Genomic DNA, 17,777 nt, shown 5'->3' with positions numbered 1-17,777 from the left:
TTCCACCTATTTGGTGGAATTGCCCTGCAAGGGTGGTGTTCCTATAGTGGTTCAGGCTGCAGGACTCCCAAATGACTAAAGAAACGTTATCAGCAAGATTATAAAACTTTGCATTTCTTGTCTGCTACCACCCACTGGTACTTATACCAATGGCGGAAATAAGCGCAGTTATAATATGTGGGAGAGCGTTGCTATAGTGTGACGATATTGTATTGCAACTAGTTAGCACATCATTTGTAATTGAAAGGGTTTAATGACAATATCTGATTAATGGTTATACACTTAAAATAGTTACAAAATAGATATATGAGATGATAAAAACTTATACCATTAATCGTACCCAGCATATATGTAAAATGTTACCCGAGGGATAGAAAGAGAGAGAGAAGTTGTAGAGAAAGAGACAAAGAGAAGGCAAAAAAAGAGTGCCCCAAGAAAGGCACCCAAAAGGAAAAGAAGAGCCAGAGCAAAGAAGAGCCAGCGAAAAAGAAGAGTCCAGAGCAGTTACAATCTTCTTTTATCCCTTCCTTAACCATGTGACTGAAACCCAAATGCACATTCAAACTGACCAATCAGATACTTACAATTTCCCCCACCCGTACTTAAAGGTGTGTTAATTAGACCCCTGATGTTCACACATCTTGGCCTACAGGTCTCGATCACTATCAACACCTTTTTGTCTTTAGGAATTCCAAATTGCCCTAGAGGGGGTTGAAGCAGTAAGGCAAATTTCTTTGTTCATTTTCAAATATCTTTGATTATTTTCAATCACAGCTTTCATGGCCACAAAATTCAAGCAGCTTGGCTTTATTTAATGGCTGGTGACCCTCTTGCTTACATTCCAGAGGTTTTCAGTGGGTTCGGGTCTGGAGATTGTGATGGCCATGACAGGGTCTTGATCTGGTGGTCCTCCATCCCTACCTTAATTGGCCTGGCTGTGTGGTTTGAAGCATTGTCCTGCGGGGAAAAAACATCGGACTTTGTCAGAGCAGAATGACGCATGTCTTCTTTCAGGATAATCTTGTACAAGAGTTATGCATCCTTCGCAAAGAAGTATCTGCTCGATTCTAACCTTACTGAAGAATTCCACAGTGGGTGCGAGAGACTGTGGGTTGTAGGCCTCTCCAGGTCTCTTTCGAAACATTAGAGGACCAGGTGATGGGCAAAGCTGAAAACTGGACTCATCAGAGAAGATCAGAATCAGGCAGATCTGTCTTTGTACAAAGTTTTCCTGGAAGAAAACATGCTTCCTCCTGCTCTAACAATGTTCACCCAGGACAATGCTTCAATCCACACAGCCAGAAGGTGTGAATGGACAATGGAGGAACACCATGGCCATCACAATCTCCAGACCTGAACCCCAAACCTCTGGAATGTAAGCAAGAAGGTCACCAGCCATTAAATAAAGCCAAGCTGCTTGAATGTTTTCGGCAGGAGTGGCATAAAGTCGCTCAACAGGGAGCATGCCAAGGCGATTGGAAATCAGGGTTATTCCACCAAAAATTGATTTCTGAACTCTTCCTAAGTTAAAACATATGTTGTGTTGTTTAAAAAATAATAGAAACTTGTTTTCTTTTGCATTTATTCAGGGTTTGAAAACATGGCATATTTCGTCATTATTTTGACCAGTTGTCATTTTCTGCAAATAAATGTACAAAATGACAATATTTTTATTTGAAATTTGGAAGAAATGTTGTCATTAGTTTGTAGAATAAACAATATATATATATATATATATATATATATATATATATATATATATATATATATATATATATATATATATGTTTTTTTTTTTTTTTTTACTCAGAGACATAAATCCAGAGAAACTGCTATGGTCTCTTTATCCCCCTCTTAATAAAAATTCATGGACATTTACCAAAATAAAATGCCAAACACATTAATGCCATGCACTCACTTTTACAGCCATCCATCACCCCATCTACTCCTCTCTCCCTCAGTTATACATTTGTCTTCATGCAAAATCTAGTGATGATAAAAAATTAATGTTTTGTAAAATTAATATTTTCAGTTGTTTCTGCTCAAAGAGATTTTGGGAACTATACGGTTATCTGGACCACACCTATTTGGGTAGGGTTAGGGTTAGGGTTAGGTTAACCGTATAGTACTACATTTACGTGTGGTCACGTGTGGTCCGGATAACCGTATAGTAGGCCTACCAGATTTTGTCCTAATTTATACATTTTAGTTCTTAGAAACAACATTTTTACAAATCTGACATACATTTATTTTATTATTAGCCCTTTTTAAACCAAATATTTAGCTGTCTGACGCACATCAAAATTATTTGCAATTTTAGTCTACATGATGTAGCCTACTGTAGGTGACTGGATTTTTATTTTTTTTCACCATAAATGAGAGTGACGCACCGGCGGCGGCGCATCATCATCATCATCATCATCACACGGCACCGGCGCTCGTAGAGGAGGGACCACAGACAGACATTCTGCTCAGCATCCTAATAACCATCAACACTGAGCACTGGATTTTACCGAGACTTTAAATGGAGCTGGACATCACACTGGTAATATTGCAGTTATTACTTTGCAAAATAGATGGTGTCAAGCCATTAATCGTTTGTATAGCTGTAGGCTACTTCGCTCGACGGTAAAGCATGAATTAGTATCTCCGGTGAAATGTAACGTTTTAAAACGGCCTCGATCACGTCCGTGATGCTGATGAGTTCATAATAATTAACTCTCTCAGCATCGCCCATTTTGTCGTTTACTCGCATAACGTGTAAACACGAGGTTTTATAAACACGTTTTGCGTGTTTACTCTGCAGGCAATTAGGCTTCCGCAGATTTCGTCATTTCAGATTTGTTCATAAGGAACAGGGGTCAGTGGGTTGCGTCTCAAACCTAGTAAAGCTGCCGGTCTAGACAGCATTTTGCATGCAGCAAGATTTTTTTCAGCTGTCCTGTACCGCAACCTGCCCAAAAATGTTGCACACGCCTATGATATGCTCAAAATGTTGTAGGCAGCTCGTACACAGACAGAGATTTACCCTTAAATGTTTTTTTTTTTTTTTTTTTTTTTTGTAAGGATACAGTGTTGAAAAGGGGGTCCCTACAAATTCTTGGACCAGGAGACTAAAATATGCCAGGAAAAACATCTTGATATAAAAAGTAACATGGCAGAATGTTGATTTACTAAATGTTATTTTCATAAAATTAAAAGAAAAGTTAAAATAAAATAAAATGAAATGAAAAAAAATATTTTGAAGAAACAAAACATTGCAGTTAGTATATCTGTAAACTAATTCTATGTTTAATTTTCAATTCAATTAATTTTATGTTCCTGCCCCTTTAAGGGTTAAACAGGGAGGGAGAACATCAGCGCTCTGTCTAGTGTTATTGCATTATTGGATCAGCATCCTGTGTTTACACTAATATCATATGGATGAAAACAGTTGACTGACCTTTTCGTCACTTCTATTTGGGTTATTCCTTTATGCATATATTACGGAACATAAAAAGTTGCGTAAGGCAATTGTCATGAGCCTGTGGATGTGATGTTTGGAAAAAGAGGCCGATAGATTTTGCCCTGAGGCTGAGGGAGAGAGTGATGCTGACAAGTGATGCTATTGGTATTGGCATACTCATCTTCATTCTTGATCCAGATGCTAGAACCATTGTAAAAGATGTTTAGATGTGGAAACATGTTTTATTCAAGTCACAAATATATGACTCAAGCAACCAGAATCCATTAGGAAACACTATCAGAAGTAATTATTAAGGCTAAGGTCAAATAAAAATAGCAAATAGCCAACCATGCAATATTATTAACATGACATAGAGTGAATAGGCATGCATACAAATATCTCTTCAATTCCAGTAGTTTTAACAGCCTTTGATATCAACAACAAACGATATAGCAAGCTTTTCTCCTCACTTTTCTTTTTTTTACCCATCAAAACAAACCTGGAAACTATTTTTGGGATTTTTTTTATAGAATTATTTATTGATAACAATTTTTACAAACATCTTTTGTCACAAAACGTTCTGTATTTCTCTTCCATCTCATATTTTCAAGCTTTTACCCCACTTTTTCCTATCACCAAAGCTGTTATAGACTCAAAATCATTCTATAGAAATCATACTGTGTATTGAATCATTTTATCACTATAAATAAATGTCTAGAAATAAAAATGAAAAAATGTAATAAAATTAGCATATTTATTTACAGATGCGTTTTCTTGAAAGTTAAGTAATATGTATAACAATCGTTATGATGTGACCTTGTTTCTAATAAAGGGAGAGCACAGCCGGCAGGATTAATCCAACATGCGCTTAAATGAAGATTAATTTCATAATTACTTATGCACAGCACTCCAATCTGAAAGCTTAAGATGTTGGTAAACACTTTGAGTTTAACACCCTCGCAGTTGCCAAAGGCCAAGAGGTCATAATATATGAAATGGCAGATTTAAAAGACTTACTGGAGTCTGATTATTGTCTGTTATGGTTCCATAATGTAAACTCAGGTATGCCTTTGACCTTTTCCACTGAAGTTATTATGTTTCAGGTCTCTCATCGATTTAATCTAATTAAAGGACATTCGATTGCATGGAATCGGGATGGGAGCAATATTGTTACAAATCATTTTGCTTCTAGAGATTCAGCCAAGTTTATGGATTTTTGGTCCATGTCGGTTTAGGAGTTGTCAGTTACTGATGGGGTGAACCACATCTGTGAAGGTTAAGTGAATTTTAGATAGATCATTTATAGACTATAATTTAAGTCATAAACTGGTAATGCAATGCACATAAATTAATATAAGTAGAAGCTCTCATTGCTTGTGAAAGAGGCTTTTTACTATGCATGAGCATTTGCATTTGTTCTGCATCTCTCTCAAAATTGAAAATAAACTGTCAGTCACATTCTGCCATAGAGGTCAGTCATAGTGCGGAGTCAGCCTTCTGTGTGCTGGTCAGCATCTCTCTATACGCTGCTACGCTACCACCTCCGTCCATCTGCTTCCCGAGTATGGTTATTTGGACCTACACTTATCTCATTCCACAGAAAATCTATATAGTTTCTGCTAGAGAATTGATCAATTAATGTCATAAATAAAAATTAACTCATTGATTTTTAGGGTACATAGCATGCACTAGTGGCAAAATGAAACACTTCACCTATCGTCGCTGTCGGGCGGAAACCTGGTATCTTTCAGGAAATGAAAATAAGTCAAGCTCAAATGGAGTTATGAGGGTTTTTTTTGTTTGTTTTCATCAACTTAAAGGTTATAAAGTTTACTGTGGCTATGTGGGCACTCAGTTTTTTCTGTCATTTAGCCAAAATCTCATGTTATTAAATCTGAAGTGCCAAACACAGGCTACTTAAGACAGTATTGGCTATGACTCAGTGACAAATGCTAGACTAAGACACACTTCTCTGTACCTAAAATACGCAAAACATTAGCCTTTATAATATTCTGGTTGCTTACAATCCTGGAATTGACAGTGGGGAAAAAATCGTAAACACTATTCGAATATGACGCTATTAGTATTTAGTATGATGTTATTTCGGAATGTCTTGAAAAGCAGAAAGTCTTAATGGACTTTGAACAACAATTAGTTAAAGGGAGGCAACATCATGGCTGTAGATCTAAGACCCCCATTAACACAGGAAGCCTATTGGATTTGAAAGCTAAAATCTCTTCCTGTTTTGTATTCAAAGGTTCTGTGTTTAGAGGATGAGGAGGAGCTTATTGCATCTCTTAGAGAAAGAAAAGTGTGTTCTGTTTACCTCTGTAAATTACTGGGGAAATGTGTGTCTGACTCTGAAATAAAACTATTTAAAACAAATCACAGAGGCTAATAGTTTTAATGTTACTACTTTATTCGTCAGTGGTGTTCTCTCATATTTATCTTTATTAAAACAATAGCACCAACAATATGCATTCAATTTCCATATGAAAGATCTGCATAGTGCAGCAACATGCACTTCTCAAGGTCACAGCTTGTATTGACAGTCAGATCAGGTTTTACTGCTTGAGTTGCTGCTTGTTCCTTGTAGTGTGTCAGTAGGTTGTTTTGCCTTTCTGGTGACTCATTTGACTCTGTTAGCATGATTTTTTCATGAGAATTTGTCATTGACTCATACATTAACAACAGCTTCCAGACTATACCTCAGTTGTGTGGAAGCCTCTGTAATCCACAATCAGCTCTTTGAGGAAAAAAATGGTTACATGTCTTGAATGAAAGTTTGATGGTATGCTTATATTGTATTTAGTACAATTTATTCACCTTCTCATCAAATTTACCATGTGACTTTACATATGCTTTTGTGAAATTAAAATGTATGGCCATCCATAAATGAGTGAAAGTGTATTGAATGGATAAGATAAAGTAATGACTGTAACCAGATATATACTAAATTACCCTTAATTTAACATACGCATGTAATAAACGATCACAATAAGGTCTCTTTGTGCAGTTACAGCCTTAGTAACCGTCACTTGGTTTTGATTGACAATGTTCCTGATTTGATTTGCTTTCATGTGATCCGGTCAGGGTGCTGAGATGACCAACAGTGACTGACCCAGTCTTACACAGTATATTATGACCAGTGTAGTTGCTAAAATTCTTATGGGTGGGCCCATTCTCATCCTTGAGGTTACTGTGTTATGAATATGTATGAAATGGTTATTTACAGCTGCTGCAGAGACTGAAGATAAATGCTGCATTACAGCATCACTGGTTGAAAGCAGTAGACGAATAGTAATCTATAAAGTAAATGGATAAGCATTATTTTACAAAATAATGCTTTTTAGTAGAGGCGGATCTTCTCAAAAGGGTTTCAGGCTGACAAATCAACTGGCACAATGCTAGAGGACAGATTCTCTCTCCCTCCATCCACAACTCCCTCTGCCTCTGCATGTCCTACACATTTTATGAGGTTTAAAAAACAAAGACAATTCCTAATGTATCCTTATCCCTTGTTCTTTGCAGGCAGTGGCTATCTAAGGATAGTCCATCCAGAGAGCACAATGAAAAAACCTGCACTCCTACATTATTGAAGGACAGGAGTGCCTTCACAGATATCATGACTCCTGGAGACCTTCTGGAAAAGTATCATAATAATTAATGTCTTCTCTCTTGAAAGCTATGGACTGAGACGTTGCCTTCTTGGTGTGAGACATATTTCACATTTGTGAGTACACTTTTGTGTAAGGCTGCATTAATCCTTCATCTTGTCTTTTCTAATCTCTAGACTGAGTTCATAGACGTTTGGAGGCAGGTAGATTTTCTAGTGTAAAGCTTTTGAAAGGATTAATATCTGAAATCTCTCTGAAAATGTCACAGGGGATCAGGCATACAGGTTATGTGACAGATTTGCTGTCCGGGGTGATTTCTCACAGGTTGGACGTCTATAAATGCAGAGTTCTCTTATTCCCGCCCTCTTAAAAATGAAAGAAAAAACAACTTATATATCTGCATGCATATTATGATTTACATTTTTACAAATCATATTTTTAATGTTGTCTTTTGAACCCCACTATATATACACATCACATTATAGAAATGCACATTTGTGAGATGCATTTCTACACAACACCTTTTTTGAAATAAAAGATAATATCTGGGGTAAAAAGACTTGTCCTACTTTCAGAGTTTCAGTTGCTGCTGGATGTATGCGGTAGATGGTGCCGTATCCCTAGAGGCCGTTACTCTCTGGACCATTAATTGAAATTAATTTTAGATTTGCTCATGTAGAGGGAAGATTCTCACTGAATGCATGAGAAGAAGATTGATGGGTTTAATATAGGTTAATTGAATCTCTTGTGAAGCTTTTGCGGTTTGAGATTATGTCAGGTCTGCAGAATTGCGCTGAAATGTACATTTTCAAATGACATTTTGTAATCTTAGTGAAAATATGCCTTTTCAACTGAAGTCAATTGTCAGTTTTTTAATTTATTATCGGACACTCACAAATATTTTTGATTGTTTGTTGTTTTTTCTCTTTATGTGTAGCCATGATGGTCCTGTTTCTAGTTTCAGCAGCTCTCATTTCAAACAGTTCCTCTCGTGGAAACCTGACAACAGGTATATCATCTCCAGATGTTTTTTTTATTTTTATTTTTTACTCAAAATGATTTATAAACAAGCCCACAGCCCCACATCTGTGTACACAGAATTGGAATGCTTGGAATTGGAAAGCTTCACATTTTAAAATATGAAGATTATTTCAGCTGCCATTTAGAGTAAATTTTTGACAAATTGAATCCAGTTTAAATCCCTTTCCTTCTTAAAACAAGTCTGCAGATTTTGCCTAAAAAGCCTATGACAAATCTCACCTCACTCAGTTGTCTTTCTTTTTCTCTGTTCAGAGTCTCCAGCGCCTCAGGGCCCACATGTCTTAGCCTCGGGCCTTGTCACCTCTTTCCTTCTCGTCATCTTTCTTCTCCTCATCGCCTACATTTTGAGGTAAGAAAATACATATCCCCTGAAAACATTCTTTTTGAAACAAAAAAACACATTATACAGTATATGCAGAGATACAATGAAATGTATATGAGTGAACAGCTCTTTACTTGACCCCTACTGTACCCAGCTCTAGTCTTGTCTTCAGTGTAGCCAATAGCATAACTTCCTGCTACTATACGTCCAGTCTTTCATTAAACTTCTCACATCAGCTAGAACAAATACTTGTTTGTAGGCACACCTGTTCTCTTTACATGAAAAGTGCTTATTTGTCCAAGCTAGGAAGATTCATTTCCTCTAGGTCTTCTCTACACTGCATACTTTCAAGCCTATCCTATAGTATGCACTACTGTTCAAAAGTTTGGGGTCAGTAAGATTATTTTTTGTAGGAAATGAATACTTTTAAGGACGCATTAAATTCCATTTAAAAGTTACAGTAAAATACATTTATAATGTTACAAAAAAATTATATTTCAAATATGATATTCCTTTGAACTTTCTAATCATTAAAGAATTCTGAAAAAGTGCGCAAAATATTCGCCAGCACAACTGTTTTCAACATTGATAATATTAAGAAATGTTTCTTAAACAGCAAATCAGCATATTAGAATGATTTCTGAAGGATCATGTGACTGAAGAAATTCAGCTTTGCCATCACAGCAATAAATTACATTTTAAAATACATGAAAATCGAAACCAGTTCTTTTAAATTGAAATATTTCACAAAATTAAAGTTTTTACTATATTTTTTATCAAATAAATGCAGCCAAGGTGAGCATAAGAACATAAAAATTTGTTTTACCTGCCCCACACTTTTGAATGGTAGTATATTATACAGTATAATACAGTAGTCAACATTTGAATTGGATCAGAAAAGTTCATCAAAGTTGTCCTAAGACAAGAAAACGGGTATTGTTCAGAATTCATGTATAACTTTGATGAAAGGTTTTGATCCACTTCAAATGTTGACTATTGTATATTAACATGATTTGTATCCAACATTGCAAACATATTTGCAAATATAGTGCAAATACTTTAATACCCTCAATCTTAAATATTTTGTTACATATATTATGAATAAAGAAGTAAATGTAACATTAAAATATGTTATATATTATTTTATATTACTCACACTATTTGTTAAAGGTAAATTGTATATTTCTGTATATTTGCAAAAATAATGACCATTTTTCACAGATTTCCCCGTCTGCCATTGGTTGGTCCAACAGATAGCCCCGCCCCAAACTCACATCATTGATTGAGATCAAACAAACAGAGAAATGTTTGGAAAGACAGAACCATACAGTGTTTAAGTGTTTAAACTTTTTAAGGCAATCAGCCTGCAAATGGCTTTATTATAGTTGACTCGTCGCTATCTTTTCAGTCGCGGGAGAAAAGAAGAAAAAAAACCATTTCACTTTTAAGTGTGCGTGTGTGTTTATGACCCTGCCGAGTTGCTCCAGCAGCAGCTGCATGTGTAGTGAAATGTGAAAGCAGTTGTGATGGTGTGTCAGCAAGTCATTCTCTCTCAGCTGCTCTGAGGAATCAGAGAACCAAACAATCTCCCATGAGAAAGAACTTTAGATTTTGGTGTGTATTGTGAACTTTCAGCCATTTTTACATTTCTGTTTTATCTGTCTGTAAATGTCTTACTTCAAAATGTCTCAGGTTTAGAGAGCAAAGGAAGGATCTTGTCGCTTCGGTTGACAAGAAGATGCCAAATGGCTTTTTGGAAGATCAAGGTAAGTTTTGATCTGTCTGATTTTTTTGTTGCCAATTTGTCTGTGTATTACCATTTTTAGAACTTGGTGCCTGTTTTGAGAGATATAAACAGTAACAGTGACAGTAAGAAAATGTCTCTCTTCCACCCTGTATATTTTCCTTCTCCTCTCTCTGTCAGAACAAACGGTGGTGCTCCTTCCAAGATCACCCTTTCCATCAAAGCGTTATTTTCCCATCCCACTGGACTCCCTGGAGGAAGAGTTTCGCCTACGCATGGCAGATGATGGCAAACTGTTCAGAGAGGAATTTAATGTAAGATCTTAGACAAACACAGACTTTATCATTCTCCACATGCACGCCCACTCGATATTGTTTCCTTATACTTGAGTATTGTTTCTTTCTTCCGCTGCTTCTCTTTTACAGTCTTTGCCTTGCGGTTTTGGCTGTGGTACCTTTGAAGAGGCAAGCAGAGAGGAGAACAGAGAAAAGAACAGATATCCCAATATTCTTCCCTGTAAGTGTCCCTCACTCTTTCATAGACACACATGCAAATTTTCCAAACCCTGTGGAAGAGCTTGTTTTTTTTGTGTCAAGTAACACAATACTGTTAGGATTTGGAGGGAGAAAGTTGGTCCTAGGGTTTAATAAACACATCTGTATATTTCCTTCACAGATGACCACTCAAGAGTGCTACTTTCACATATAGATGGATATATGGGCTCAGATTACATAAATGCCTCTTATATAGATGTGAGTACTTTCTCAGTGTTTTTGAAATAATATTGTAGGTCCTAATTCAATGACTGGAACCTGTAATCTAATTTTAGTATATAAAATATTGATATTATGCATATATTACCTTATATCTTGACCTATTGTATATTAAAATATTTTTGGGGTTTTGAGTCTCATGTTTAATTAATTTATCTTTCCCATAGGGTTACAGAGAAAAAAACAAATTTATTGCAGCTCAAGGTATGCAATTTTTCAATTACCAGGTAATTTAATCGATTTAATGTAATCTCTCTCCCCTTTATTGACCTTTGCTTCGTCTCCCTTTTGAATTTCATTATCTTATGTTTAGGCCCAAAACCAGAGACAGTGGGAGATTTCTGGAGAATGGTTTGGGAGCAGAAATCTGCCACTATAGTCATGTTGACCAACACAAGAGAGAGAAAAGAGGTAAGAGAAGATATCACAAACTCACACCAGACAGACTTTATGAGAGTTTAAAGGGATAGTTCACTTTGAAATTAAATTTTGGTATGCTTTAGCTTACCTCAAGGGCATCCAAGATGTAGGTGTCTTTTTTTTCCGCAGTAGTTTCAATTTTGATATTTTTAGGTCAAACCGTTCTTGTCTGTCAGTCGTATAATGCAGGTCTATGGTCACTGTCTCAAAGAGCATGCACAGAGTCCAAATTAAAACAATTCCCCATCGTTCAAATTAAACAATTCCCCATCGTAAGTACACATTGATGGCCTAAGACACGAAACGAGCGGTTTGTGTGAGAAAACGAACAGTATTTATATTGTTTTTACCTCTTATACACAGCCACGTCCAAGTGATCTGAGGGCGCGCGCATCCTGGTGTGTGACGTGTACGCAGACTGGTGCATAGATATATACACTAGATGTCGCCTTGTCTACGGTAGTTCATTGGAATGAATGTCTTTAAGGCGACATCTAGTGTATATATCTATGCACCAGTCTGCGTACACGTCACACACCAGGATGCGCAAGCGCCCTCAGATCACTTGGACGCGGCTGTGTATAAGAGGTAAAAAACGATATAAATACTGTTCCTAAAAATATCAAAATTGAAACTACTGCGGAAAAAAAGACACCTACATCTTGGATGCCCTTGAGGTAAGCTAAAACATACCAAAATTTAATTTCAAAGTGAACTATCCCTTTAACAAGTAAACAGTAGCACAGAAGATCTTGGCCTTATTCAAAAACTCAAAAAATTTCAAAAAGAAAATTCAAAACATGCCCATTGTTGCCCAATATTTTGCAAAAATCTGTGGTTTGTATATGTGAAATGCAGGAAAAATGCTATCAGTACTGGCCTGAGCAGGGCTGCTGGATCTACGGCTGTGTGAGGGTGGCAATGGAAGATGTCACAGTGTTGGTGGACTACACAATCAGAAAGTTCTGTGTGCAGCACGTGAGTGGCCATTTCCCTCAGAGACACTACAGCATAATTATGCAGATGCTCTGTATACTATGCTCATACACTAGTACACAAATTCTTTTGACATGCCATTTAGTAGCCCGGAATATTTTACACTCATGTGGAATCAGTAAGGCCACAACTGACTATTTGCTATTTGACTTTGTGCTATTTGTAAGTTATTTGAATGCAAGCTGGTGTGATTTTGCAGCATGCTGCTGACGGTTGCAGACCTCCAAGGTTGGTCACTCAGCTGCACTTCACCAGCTGGCCTGATTTTGGTGTACCCCTCTCCCCTATTGGCATGCTAAAGTTCCTCAAGAAAGTCAAGAGTGTCAACCCTTCCCATGCTGGACCAATCATAGTGCACTGTAGGTAAGACTTTGGGCTATTCTTAAAATATGTGCGCATACAGACAAAGGAATGTATATAATACAGGGTTCCCACGGGTCCTTGAAATCCTTGAAAGTTTGTGAATCTGAAAAAAAAAAATTCAAGACCCTTGAAAGTTTTTAAAAATAAACATTCATAGATACAGGTCCTTGAAAGTGCTTGAATTTATTTTGTGCAAGGAAAAAAATCCATATTTTTCCCTTCGTGTCCGCTAATGTGTAATTTCGCCAACACTTCGTGGCCTATGCACACTTGCTTGCTTGATTTACGTTAGTTACACGCATTTGCGCATTACTTTAAGTGTTTCCCGTGAGGTACTTTGTGTTGTACGTTGCCATGGCGTTCACGCGCGCACAAAACTACTATGATGGTACCTCAACGTTTCACAGACACACCGTGAAACTGCAAAAATAGGCTGAAACGATGTAACCTTGCTCTCACTTGAAATGTGTCCCCACATTAAGTCCTTGAATTTGAGGGTATTGGACCTGGAAAGTCCCTTGAAATTAACCAAGGTGTGGGAACCCTGATAATAGAAATGTGTTACAAACTACAAACGGAGCCGTCTGCTCTCTAATCGCTATCGCGGTACTTTGATGTGACATTGATCGGCCTGCGTAGTGCCCCTTCAAGTCAAAGATACCTATAATTGAATTAAAAATATTAAATTATTATAATATATATATAATATACTAATATAAATAGATACAAATATTTTTATTTCAGAATCATAATCCAGAAATTCTGCTGTTAAACAATTCGTTTTTTAAAATAATGTAAACTGATAGCTTTAACAAAAGCATGTACCATCAATTAACAACCTCAGAGAACACTGTAGGTCTGCCTTTAAAGGTTTACATCCAATAATTAAAAAAATTAAATTAAATATGGAGAAAATGAATGGAATTTTTACTTCAGGACCCCGACTGTTGCACTCTATTGGGGTGTATTTCAGTATGCTAGTGATTTCAGTACTATTTAATGGGCAAAACACATTTAAAACCCTGAACATTTCAACTATAACAAACAGTCTGAAATGCAAAGTATGTAGAAACAACCAGCAACGCAGATGTCTTGAGGCTCAGCTGTTCGTGCGGGGGGGTTGTTAACACCTCAGCCAGAACAGACTTTCTCAAGTGTGAAAAGGCCCTTTTTGCAGTGAAACAACAAACCGTAACTTTTTCAGGTCTAATACACTATACAGCAAAAATCTGCAATATTCACGCAATTGATCCCACATTTAATTGAACTGAGATAATTATCTATCCCAAGATATTAATACAAATGGAAAGACCATTCAATTTTGACTACATTATCTCATTATCCCTCATTTAATGCCCTACTTTACATCTCACGACTCATTTTGTCTCTGTGTAGTGCTGGGGTTGGCAGGACTGGGACGTTCACTGTGATTGACGCGATGATGGATATGATGCACGCTGAAGGGAGGTTGGACGTGTTCGGCTTTGTGTCCAGAATAAGAAAGCAGCGCTGTCAGCTCATTCAAACAGATGTAAAGGACTTTCCGCAGTCTCTCTGCTGTGTTTGACTCATCATTTCAGCAGTGAATGGCCCCTGATATTCCTTTCTCTCGCCCACAGATGCAGTATTCGTTCATTTACCAGGCACTTTTGGAGCATTACCTGTTTGGTGACACTGAGCTAGACATCGCTTCATTGGAGGGCCATCTCCACAAACTCCACAACACACACACACACATGGACCGAGTGGGTCTGGAGGAAGAATTCAGAGTAAGAAGCACGTCAGTTTAAGGGTTTGCTAAGCAAAAGTACAGAAAGACAAAAGTGAATAGCTTTGCAAGAACAGTGTGTTCTTTCTAACATGTCTTTTTATTTGGAATCTCCTCAGAAACTGACTAATGTCCGCATAATGAAGGAGAACATGAGAACCGGAAATCTGCCTGCTAACATGAGAAAGAACAGAGTACTGCAGATCATCCCATGTGAGGAAATATATAAAGATTTATCATTTTAGCTTTCTTTCTTTCTTTGTCTTCATTTATTTTCTTGTAATCATTATCTGTTTTTTTTTTTTTTTTTACCAGATGACTTCAACAGGGTAATATTATCAATGAAAAGAGGGCAAGAATTCACAGACTACATTAATGCATCTTTCATAGATGTAAGTATATATTATTATAATATAATATTACTTGATGTGCACTAGAAATATATTATGCATTGCCAATCTCAAATGCAGACTAGTGTGTACTACAAACTGGCATGCACTGCAAAACTAGTGTGCATCTATTAAAAGCTATGTAGATTGACTTTTTAATATTAAAATAATAGTCATTTTGCACATATACAGGCTATTTGTTCAGTTCTTGATTTGCATATGCATTTTAATAAATATATTTAAGATCATTAAAAACATTGGCAAATGTACTCATAACACTATGCTTTACCATTGCAGGGTTATAGGCAAAAGGATTACTTTATAGCAACTCAGGCACCTTTGGCTCACACTGTGCAGGACTTCTGGCGCATGGTATGGGAAAGGAAGTGCCACTCTCTTGTCATGCTGACTGAGCTGAAAGAGAGAGAACAGGTACAGTTTAATGGTTTATATTTGACTTTTTTATATTCATAGGTTAATGGACATAAAGAAATGGTGCAGTTACTCTTCCATGTCTAAAGCATTCATGCATTCACTTCCTTTCCAACAACACAACTCCAGGAGAAGTGTGTACATTACTGGCCAGCAGAGGGCAGCGTTTCATTTGGAGAGTATGTACTGGAGCTGAAGAGAGACACACTTTGTGAGACTTTCAGCATTCGAGACATGCTGCTGTCATATGCATCAGTGAGTTAAACGTGCAGTGAATTTGACCATTTTATGGTCCATCATACGCTTCACTTACATTAGGAGCTTCCTTTTTTGTGCTAAATTTGTTGACCATGCTGAGGCTGAATTGGGCTGTTTGCAGGAGAAGCAGAAACGTCTAGTCAGACAGTTCCACTTCCATGGATGGCCAGAGATTGGAATCCCATCAGACGGAAAGGGAATGATTGACATAATTGCTGCAGTGCAAAAACAACAACAGCAATCTGGAAACAACCCGATAGTGGTGCATTGCAGGTACACACACTCTTTATCTCTCCCTCACTTAAACACACACACACACACACACACACACACACACACACACACACACACACACACACACGTTGGGTTTCCATGTTTTATGAGGGACTTTCCATAGACATAATTATTTTTATATTGTATAAACTGTACATTCTATCCCTTAACCCTACCTCTACACACAACCCTCTCAGAAAACTGCATTTTTACATTTTCAAAACAACATAATTGAGTATGATTTATAAGCTATTTAACTCGTTGAGACAAAAAATGTCTGCACATGGTCAAAGATTTTTGGTATTACTATCCTTGAGGGGGCTTTGAGGGGAGGATTTGGTCCCCATAGGGTTTACCAGGACCACACACACACACACAGAGTCTGTTCACACACATAATGTTCAAAAGCAAATTTGTTTGTATAAATTGTTATACAAGTCTGTAAAACCTATCATAAAAGTATGTATTTTTTCATTATGACATAAGTGCTGGCGCTGGTCGGACCGGAACCTTCATTGCCCTCAGTAACATCTTAGAGCGGGTCAAAGCCGAAGGGTTACTGGATGTATTTCAGACCGTGAAGAGTTTACGCACTCAGAGACCACATATGGTCCAAACTGTGGTAAGAATGTTAAACACTATACATAATTCATATAGATCTCATGGCTTCACTAATATATTACAGTATGGAAATTTTTAGATCTGATGGCTTTCGCTATTGTATTACAATATGGAAAGTAGTATTATAATAAAATAATACAGAATGAGTAGGTTTTGACTTTTGATTGTCAGATCATTGTGTGATTTATGATATAATGTATTTTCATTTGTCTTCTCAGGAACAATATGACTACTGCTACAGAGTTGTGCAAGATTTTGTTGACATCTACTCTGACTATGCTAATTTCAAATGAGTGCAGCTTATCAACACACATTTATATTACTGAAGAAAGAAAAAAAAACTGAAGAAAAACATTATTATTACTGTGGATTAGTGACACTCCATGCACTTGACATTTCCTATTCTTGCTATTTATATGCAGTTAAGGTAATATTTTGGATATATATCCACATACTCCAGTGGCTTAACCATGTTTTTGTTATGTTTGTGTAGTATTCTGTATGAAGAAAGCTTTTTTTCTTTTAATATGACCATAATATTTGTACATGAACATCTTTTTTTGTTTACTACAAAATTATTTTTATTTAAAAAGAAAACTGTTCACAACTGAAATGTAAAGCATTCCATTCTCAGTATTTGTTCCTTCCTTCTATTTATCCCCCAGCTTGCTTCCCAGAAAAAAAAATCTGCATGGTTATTTGTGTGTACTAGTGTACTAAAAGTAATTAGGATACTTCCAAATTTGAATTTTATGGCAATTCTTGGCCAGGCTCTGATTTGCATAAGCCCTGATAAGTCACTTGTTCCATATACATGCTCTTCACCTTTCACGTCACCTTCATAACCTGAGATGTCCAGCGACTTGATGAAACTTTAGCAGGCTTTAAAGTTTCTGTGATGACAATGCTGTTTATTACTAGGACTTTTCAAGCCAATCAAATAATAAAGAAGCTAAAGCTGTGACAGATACAGATGTGGATTAAAGCATAAAGCACTCAAAGGAAATAATAAATCCATAATGATATTTGGTTGTGAAATTAATACATGTCATAAGGGTTTAGTGAAACAACAAAGGAATGGTTTCCTTGCTTCCTGATTTTTTGAACAAGGTCGAGTAGAAAAGCTCTTCTGTACTGTCAATGCAGTGTTCTTGAAACAGGGTGATAAATTCTGAAGAAAATTAGGAAAAATGTTTGCCTTAATCCTGAATAACACCATTTTCTGCAATAAAATATTTCAGTCAATACTTGTGACAGTGTGTTCGCAAATTTTCTGTATTAATTTTACTATAAAAATGCAATATAAGTAGCTTTT

General features: G+C 36.7%; 1 protein-coding gene across 1 annotated transcript; it reads left to right on the top strand.

Annotated features, from left to right (window-relative positions):
* The first annotated feature begins 2,318 nt into the window (after positions 1–2,318).
* ptpreb (protein tyrosine phosphatase receptor type Eb) lies at positions 2,319–17,713 on the top strand. Its single transcript, XM_081393739.1, has 21 exons — positions 2,319–2,545; positions 6,977–7,178; positions 8,000–8,071; positions 8,356–8,452; positions 10,118–10,191; positions 10,350–10,483; positions 10,595–10,685; positions 10,845–10,921; positions 11,110–11,146; positions 11,256–11,353; positions 12,221–12,340; positions 12,558–12,721; positions 14,117–14,252; positions 14,341–14,490; positions 14,609–14,702; positions 14,805–14,881; positions 15,176–15,310; positions 15,440–15,565; positions 15,690–15,841; positions 16,328–16,463; positions 16,681–17,713. Exons 3-21 carry the CDS (start codon positions 8,002–8,004, stop codon positions 16,753–16,755), a joined length of 2,043 nt encoding a protein of 680 aa, XP_081249865.1. The 5' UTR covers positions 2,319–2,545; positions 6,977–7,178; positions 8,000–8,001; the 3' UTR covers positions 16,756–17,713.
* The last annotated feature ends 64 nt before the right edge of the window (positions 17,714–17,777 follow it).

Source organism: Scardinius erythrophthalmus, assembly GCF_964197995.2.
Source record: "Scardinius erythrophthalmus genome assembly, chromosome: 19".
NCBI lineage: Eukaryota > Metazoa > Chordata > Actinopteri > Cypriniformes > Leuciscidae > Scardinius > Scardinius erythrophthalmus.
Note: the sequence above shows the minus strand (reverse complement) of the source record. Positions and strands in the feature narration are given on the sequence as shown.